A 9,114-nucleotide genomic window follows, 5' to 3' on the forward strand; every position below is an offset into this window, starting at 1 on the left:
AGGTGCTGCAAACAGGGCAGGAAAAGCTGTGCTCTTTCCTGTGCTCGCGACCACTCTTAAAAAGTTGTGGGTCTGTGTAGGCTGTATAAGTACATAGCCTCTGTGTGGGTGTGCGTACACTACACAGATTTAGTTAATGACTATAAAAATCACTATTTAGTTGGAAAACTGATCCATTCCGTTTCTATATTTCAAATGGAATTGGATAAATAATCACCTCTGCATATTTTCCGTGGACTATAGGAGATTCCACAGTAATGCCATTGTGTTTGTCTTTACAATATTTCTGTCAGACTTGAATTCAGCCAATCCCTCTAAGGTGAAGACGTAAGATTTTAGTATTATTAATGCCTCATTTCATCTAGTTAATGATCTTTTCAAGTATTCCATTTTCTTTGTGATTTACTTGCAATGTCAGATAAAGACCTTATTTAAGCTAAGTATTATGAAATAATGGAAATCTTTATTTTATGTGAATACAATTGGGATAAATGAATCTAGTGGAGATTCAAAAGTTAAACAGGTGCAGTTCTTAACAGCGTCACACATGTAAAATCAGGGTAAGTTCTTCGAACTCTGAAATCTTGACAGATGTGTTCTTTTCCTCTGTTATAATAAAACAAGTGTTATCTCTGAAAATATTGACACACAATAAGCAGTCTTGGAAAATACACTGTTGTATTTCTGCACAATATCCGCTAAGGCTATTATTTAATGATAAACAAATGTGTGCATTAAATAGCTTTAAAACATATTTGTAAACAAGTCCAATTTTTATAAGAAAGTAATTTTTTTTTGCTGTCTTGCTTACTGATGCCTAAACAAAGGAATGCTGCATCTTCAAAACAACATCTGTCAATCCAATTTTCATCAGATTAAGTATATCCTCAAAGCAACCACCACAGCTTACAAAATAATAGAAATGTAGGTTGTGCTTTACATAAAACACCAATAGAATTTAAAGCACTTGACAGTGTTTTACAAATGTAGCAATAATAGCCTGTGCATATTCTCTAGTTTTGTGTCTATTTTTGGTAAGCTCTTCGGAAGGATAGTGAGTGGTGTTGGAATACCACAACTGCACTAGATGTCCTGGAGTGTGATTATGAAATTACGGGCCTGGCAGCTAATCTGTATCTGACAAAGCCAATGGTTTGAGAGTCTGGCAGTGGAGATTGATTCATGCTTTAATTTCATTTTTAATGAGAGAAATCTTTTTACAGATGATCTTCTTCACAATAAATTCAGTGAGTGATTATCCAAGCCTTTCTCTGATCAGTTGAATTCCTCATTAGTATAGGTGTATGATTATATATGCTCTGGCCTGATTCTGGTTCAATAGATCATCTGAGATAATTGATAATATTAAAGTTTTAAAGATTTTTCTGGGACAATGTGATCTAGTAGAAATTAGGAAAAAGACGGTGGCTCTAAGATAGAATCTTAAGGATACAGGTACATTCAATCATTCACGTTTCTGGCCAGCCTTCTGTCTTTTTCCCTGCTAAAAGAATAATTAACGTATGTAAATGAGCCTAGTGGTCGACTGGTGTTACTTCCATAGGAGTGAAGTGTTCACTTGTTGGCTTTTGTAATCAGTTAACTACAGAGGTGAAGCTTCATTGCAGCATTTATTGAGTGTGGTTGCTCAGGTCAGCCAGAAATGAATGCAGGGTTTTCTGAGGGGAATAAAAAAAAAAAAAAAAAAAAAGGCCTTTTGGATGGAGAGTACAAGTTCTTGAGCTGGAAGTCAGGTCAGCATTCTCATTAGTTCCTGTTGGCTGGAAATCTAGCATAAAGCAAGAGGAGTCCAATCAAAAAGCCACAAAGGGCAAACAAGGGTGAAAATTGAGGTCAAATCCTTTTACGGCTGGATGTAGGTAAGTTTTTACAACTCTGGTTTCCATGTAGGTTGTTCCCTTTGTGTCAGTGAATTGCTCTGTGCCATCCTAAAATGTTCTGCGTTAACTTTAGTCAAGTTAGCGTAAGGCATTCTAGTGACTGCCACACCTGTGAGTCCTGATTACTCTCTTATTCTTAAGATAGTGCTGCTAATGACAGTCCCAGAACAAGCTGTACACAAACAAGGCTAAAAACATTATTTCATGATAGAATTCAAGGTAAATTCGTCATATATGAAGGATATAGTTCTTACCAGGAAAATGGTATTACTGATTTCTTTTCATCTCTACAGGGAGATGTCAACTACATTTGTGTTACTACCTGAAATGTAGAATACTGACTGACTTTTAGCATAACTTTTTATGAAAATGATCCTTATATGATCTTTAGCCTAATTCCTTAGACAAGAGAACATACAACTAAGTGAAAAATAAGTACAGAAATGTACCAAATATTCTCTGTCCAACTTTGTTGTGTACCCAGAGAACTTAGGACTTGCGAGTTCTGGCTCCTTGAATATTAACAGCATTACATTCCTAAACAGGATACCAGAATTTCTCAGAAGACTTAAAATGTACAGTGGGAAGAGCTCTATTTGAAACAACCATTATGCTAGAGGTTCCTTCTGGTTTTCATTTTTGGCTAAAACAATGAAACATTTAATTTGTTTTTAAAGCAAGAAGTATGACGTGGTGGTAGTCAGACAAGCGACAGCATGTTCAGCAAATATAGGCTCTTTTCAGGAAACGTTGATTTGAATTTCATGCATCACCCAAGCATAGGGAACACTCAAAGGTCATAGTAAGAATATAAGAAAAAATCAGTCTCATTTGAATTCCTGATAATCTAATATTGTTAATAGAGAAACAGTTATTGGTCTGACATTGCATTGAGTATGATTAAAGCCAGATTCCATGTGTAAAGAACTTGCTATGTCTTTTTTCTGTTTTTGCCATTCATTTCCTTTATACTGTCATGGCGTTAGTTTATGAATGGAGCTGTCAGCCACCACAGTACATCTGTGTTCTCTCAGAGTTATTTCTTTGAGTTTGTTGGTCGACATACAAGATACCTTATCCAGACTGTAATGTACTAATTGGCTCAGTACAATCAGGGTAAAATGAAAGTGTTTTACTGTTGATCTTTGCTTGATATTAGTTTATACCGACAGAAAATTAGATTTGAAGAGGTGCTAATACAGCTAGCAAAATACTCTTTCTCATTGCAGAAAATATTACTGGTACTCTTAAATGGAACTATTATAAAGCAAAACTTTTTTTTCCCCCTTTTTCTAATCCTGTCTTTCTCACTTTTAAAAATTTGTAGGGTGTGGTGAGTTTTGTTAAACATCTGGGGTGTTCAGAGACTCTAGCAATACCCCCACTTAATCAGGGCTCAGATGATATTTATTAGACCATTATATCAAGGCCTCATAGCGTGCTGCTCATCACCCTAACTTCGCATAGCATCATACCAAAAATCTGTACAAGCTGCGTAGCTATTACAGAGATCTTGTAAAGCTGCTGCTCTTGATCCTGTTGCAGACCTCCACGCAGGTGTATGGTCTTACCATACACCAGCAAAGTTGCTGAGCATATGAAATGTAGATGCTATGGCAATGCACACCACCATACGTGCTGGCTTGTCTGCAGTTTGGTCTTCTTCTAGAGGTTGTCAGTTCAGTAGGTCAGTGGTCCAGGGAATCTGATCCCTTGTGTTGGGAGTGTGAGTTGAATTCTACTGTTGAGTCTGTTCCTATTGATGTGAGTGGAAGTCTGCAAATCAAAAAGTGGAGCAGAGTTTGCTTTATGTTTTTTTTTTAACATTTGTTTTATTGCGGACATAGTTCTACTGTGTAATAGAGTAGATAAATATCTGCTTTAAAATCTGTGATTTAAAGTATTAGGTCTTGTTTTTTCTGAGACTCGGAATCTTAATTCATTTGACTGACTCACATAAAGTTGGATTTTATTTTATTTTCCATAACAGCAGTAAGTTTAGTCTAACTACAGTTTCAATTTTTTCTTGCAATACAAATATACTAAGCCCAAAGTATACTGGTGGCAGCTTATATATAAAATTGGAGGATTAATAAACCAATGGAAACAAACCAAGACTCTCAGCTTTAAGTAACAAAGTAAGCTTTCAGACTAGTCTTTTACCACTGCCTCTCAATTAACATGAAGTAAGAGCAGTCAAAACATACAGATCTGTATCAGTGTTCTTGGCTGTAGTAAGGCAAAAGTCATTTGAAGAGGAAATTTTTCTGATTTGAAACATTAATTGCCAAAAATGCTTTTTTTTTTTCTTTTTTTGCATTGAATGTGTGACATACTTTTCATGTTTATCTTCTAAATATTTTGTGCAAGTAATCCCTTTTTTTTTTTTTTTCAGCCCACCTAAGCCAACGGTGTTCATCTCTGGTGTCATTGCTAGGGTAAGATTATCATTAAATTTCTTTCAGCCATAGGAAAATGATTGTAGGCTTTTCAGAATTATTACTGATCGGAATAAAATTAATCTCTTTCATTCCCCTTTCTCTTTTATTATAAAGAGCTTTATGTTTTCTACATTTGTTTCAGTCCCTTTGAGCATTCTTTCTGGGTTTTGTGTGAAATTAAAATTATTGAAATGGCTTCCACTGTTTTAATTTCAGCACTTAAAGTTTATTGGATCTTCTTTTCATATCTAAGGGAGATATTACTGCATTCCTGTCTTTAAAGGCAATTGCATTTAAGTCTGCTGCTATAGCTTGACCTGTGATGAGGAGCAGCACTTCTGCCTGTGGCGGTACATGTTTGAAGACACGGAGCTACCCTATGTGCCTTGGGGTACAGGCAATTCTAAGCATTGTTCCCTAAACTTTAACAGCGAGCAAGACCTGGAAATCCATAAGCTTAATCATTAGTATTAACAAGCCATTAATCATCCGGTCAGTAATTCATGCCTTGTGCACAGGGTTTTTATCTTGGCTTTACATGATAGTTATCACTAGGGTGTGTAATGTGGTTTATATGTCTACAAACAAGTCACAGAAGACCTGCATTCACATCTTCTGTTTGAGACAATAGGGTGTAAGGGGGCAGAGAAGTATGGAAAACGCAGAACAGCATGAAGGGGAAAAAAGGTAGAAAATGTCAATTCTGAGAAAAGGTGTTTGAAAATTAGAAGAAGCTTGGAGCATGGAACAAAGTAGAAAAAATGTAAAAAGCTAACCTAGTGATCAAGATAAAAATAAAATGCTGTCAGAGTAGAAGCAAATAATTTGGAGTAGGTTGGAATGGGGTCACATGTGAAACAGGCAATCTGAGGTGTCTGCTTTATACAAAATATTTCTGTGTAACATTGTCACCCCATGAACCCATGGAATACAGACTTTTCGCATGCGTTTGTCCCATTTTCTAAACAGAATTTGCAGTGCTGTTCTCTCCCTGTCATTGAGGACTCATAGAAGTTGTTTCCCACTGCTTTTTGAAAACTTCATGGGACTGACCCTAGAAAAGAAAGTTCTAAGTTGGTGACATGAGTATTACATGTGAATTGATAGTGTAGAACAGTAGCAAGTGAGAACTAAGACTAGCAGACCTCGTTAAAACCTCGTTAAAAGAGCAAGTTAAACTTAAAAGCTAGGGAGCTCTGAGATTTGAGTCAAGAATAGTTTTAGATCCTGCCTTTCTTCCTACAGAACTAGCATTTCTACAGTTGGTTTTCCTGTGCAGGTCATTTCTCAAGCTGCCTTAGATTATTTGTGAAATAGTTCCTCTTTCTTGCTGTGTTGTGAAAACCAAATACATTGAATAGATCTGACCGTACAGAGACAGTGAAAGTGACTTGGCAGAAGGATCTATTAAATGCTGAAGATAAAATGTGTTGTGTGGTGTTTTTTTTTCTACTGGATTGCTTTAAGATACCGTGTTCTTAGGTGCTATGTATAATTGGAAGAAACTAAATCTGTGCAAGTGAGATTCTGAAGTTGTCTGAAAGAATAGCAAGATAGTACATGTACAGGGGGACTTCAGAGGAATATGTTGCACTATTTTGCATCTGATCTTTACATTTTGAAAAACTTATATTCACTTGAACTGGAACATAGGGTTCTAAGATGTCTTAAATTTTTCCCGATGTGTTCTTCATACAGGGTGATAAGGACTTCCCTCCAGCTGCAGCTCAGGTGGCTCATCAGAAACCACATCCTTCTGTGGAAAAGCTTCCTCACCCTCAACATGTCAAGCAGCATATTCACCAACCTCGCAAGTGAGCTCTCCATCAAAATCTCAGCCAAACTGCCATCAGTGAATATGTTTGAGAGAAGACAATGACACTTTACGATTTACACTATCAAATCTGTAATATTGACCCCTAAAATCATATTCTGTTTCTTTTACTTTAATTCCCAAGGGCTAATAAGAATGAAGACATTATTCAGTTGATTTACCAGATGGAGAATTTTCCCCTTCTCTGTTTTGTATTTGCTGATCAAGGGTGGCTTTTTTTGGTAAGACTCTCTTATTGCCAAGACAAAACTTTAGTATGAATATGATTAATGAGCTTAAAGCTTGTACTTTTAGTTCTGGCATTACAATAGCAGATAATTATGTAGTTTTTATGCTAAATCAGTACAGAACAACCCTTTTGTACTGCTACTTTTATTATCTGGAGGGAGTTTGTGTGTGAGACAGACAGATTCCATAGATAGCTTCCTAAGATGTTAGGTGTCAGTGGCTGTGCCCTCTGATTTGAACTAGTGAAATGATAAAAGGGTCCAAATATATTCTCAAATGGACAGAAATCCAGTTGAATCTTCTTTCTACCCCTTCGCACTCATAGTCTTGCTGAAATTCTTCAGTGCAAGCTCTGCACGTACGGAGGTCTGTGGAATGGAGAGGGAGACGTAGTCAGAGTTACAAGTACACTGCTGCTGTAGATTACCGGTCCATGATCTCATGGGTCTCACTGGGGCCTGTATTTTTATGAGGTGATAATTTCTCAGTTCTAATAACAAGCTGAAGCAGTTCAGGACCTTCCAGAACTGAACTTAAAATAAACTGAAGAAAAATCTGTTTTCTTTTTTAAATTACACTTTGAGATCACTGTTGGAAGATAAGTGATAACATCATTAAATGTGTTTAGGTTTATGACCCAACCTCTGTTGTGCATCCTTTTTTTATTGTAAGGACAATAATGGTACAAGGGAATAAAAGTTACCTTTCAGATAAAGCAATTGGATTAGGTTAGGCCACATAATTAAATCTTTTCATTACACAGTTCAAAAAGAAAAAAATCACAAGCTCTATCATCTTCCTTCTACAACTCACCTCTATAAAACCCAGGAAAAATTATTTTTTAAACATTCCACCTACATTTTTAAAGTGTACTTCTGTTTTTAACTGACTATAAATACAGTGCAGGTTTTAATGCCCTGTAGGTTTATAAAACTTCTAACAACCTCAAAAACTGGGTACAGGAGCAAGCTCTGCAATTATTTACCTGCCAACTTAGTTAAAGTTTGGCGTCACTTGGGGCTTTACTAGTTCATTTATGTTTAAAACCAAATATTAGGAAAAAACAGTGAAGAGGGTTTCAAAACATGATTTTCTTTAAGATTTTCTTTAAATATCTGCAGTTTCAATAATTATTCTTTGAATAACTGATATAAAACAACAATTCTGTGAAATATGGCCCATTTCACAAGCGAAATAACTCGCTTCATGTGGGTGAAAGGGACCTGACACGTCCATCTCTTTGTAGGCTTGAAATGGAAAAGGTGTTCTACAAAGGATAGGCATGCATATATTTATTCTGCACCCGAGGAGGGATGTACAATCCATGTATGCAGTCCTTATTTTCAATTTAATTAGATGACTACTTGTCTTAGAGAATGAGAACATTGGTTTTAAGAATTATTCTGTATTAGAATATGCATAATTTTTAAATATGCTTTGTTTCTGATGTCGGTACTTCTGAGGCCTTGTTCATTGCCACTCATGAGTGTCCAAGTGATTCACAAATGAGTAATTTATTCATAAAGGTAGAACTGTTGAACCTTGTGGAATATTTATGTGAGCTAATTCACTGGCAGGAACATTTGCAAGATTCAGGACAGCAAGGGGTGGCATCTCATTGGCAGTGCATGGGACTGTTGATTGCACTGTAGTGCATGGACCATGATTGGGAGTGATGTGGATGGGATTCAGCTCTAGTTTTGTGTCTACATCTGAAGTAGTGTCTACGCTCAAACTGTAGACAATAATGTAGTCAAAACAGTCGGTGTAGGTATGATGTGACCAATATTTTCAAGACAACCTGAATCATTCTTGACTCTATTGACTGAAGTGGAAAACTAAACGTACTTTGGTATAGTTGCACACAATTTAGTGGGGCTGGATACCTCTACTCTGTGTCTAGTAACAGCAGGTACAAATGTATGTTTCTACCTTTTGAAAGCAACACCATATTTCTAGCCTTTTATTAAAAATTGGGAATACAGGTGCTTTTGACTTACGAACTGCTCCTGGTTGTTAATGCAATATATATACAGCTTATATAGACAGTATCTGAATTTTGTCTTTGATTACTTAGATGGATATATATGTTTGTACAATGGAGTATGACTCCCAAGATAGCTTTAGTGCCTTTTAGAGTGCAGGAATTCATATACAGTTAGAAAATGTCTCTGTATGAAAGCGTATTCTGTATTGTTGGAAGGTATCCATGTTGATGCATAGGTTGCCTTACCAAAGTGTTACCTTGCTGAGAATAAAGAATCATAACTGGTGATCTGGATTGTCTACTGATGATTATTATACTTTCTAAGTAAGTAAATATGTCACAATAACATAAAAGCACAGCAGATGTTCAGATATTAGTATTAAATGATTGCAAAAGAAATTTTCTGGGATTGTCAAAGTGACAAGAATGCAACAATAAAGCATGAGATTGTATATTGGGCTCATTTTTGTATAAGCACAGTGCAAATCAGGGTGGAGTTTTGTGGGTTTTATGGAATTTTAGTACAGAATGCCACAAGACTAATCAACATTTTATAGTTAGTGAAAATTATTAGGAAGTTTTATGACATAGTGGATGAGCTGTTTTGGATTCTTCCAACTAGAAGGCAAGTTGCTGTCTTCCACTATGAAATTGGAGTTTCCCCACTAGGTCTTTGCCAAGGTGTAGAATCTTAGACTAGTAATAAATCAGTATGGTAAAGGA

The 9,114-nt window shown here is 36.2% G+C and overlaps 1 protein-coding gene across 2 annotated transcripts in view; it reads left to right on the forward strand.

Annotated features, from left to right (window-relative positions):
• Positions 1–8,679, forward strand: part of DAP (death associated protein) — a 48,338-nt gene extending 39,659 nt beyond the window's left edge. Inside the window, exons 4-5 of one of the 2 annotated variants that reach the window (XR_010829530.1) lie at positions 4,297–4,339; positions 6,041–6,137. Coding sequence is in view for 1 of the 2 variants with exons in the window: in XM_048076399.2 (XP_047932356.1) it covers positions 4,297–4,339; positions 6,041–6,160 (163 nt within the window). In the remaining variant the exon portion in view is untranslated. Of the gene's footprint in view, positions 1–4,296; positions 4,340–6,040 lie in introns of both variants that reach the window. The other variant, XM_048076399.2, reaches the window with a different exon arrangement.
• Positions 8,680–9,114: the final 435 nt, after the last annotated feature.

This window comes from Anser cygnoides, chromosome 2, assembly GCF_040182565.1.
Source record: "Anser cygnoides isolate HZ-2024a breed goose chromosome 2, Taihu_goose_T2T_genome, whole genome shotgun sequence".
In the NCBI taxonomy this organism is placed as follows: domain Eukaryota; kingdom Metazoa; phylum Chordata; class Aves; order Anseriformes; family Anatidae; genus Anser; species Anser cygnoides.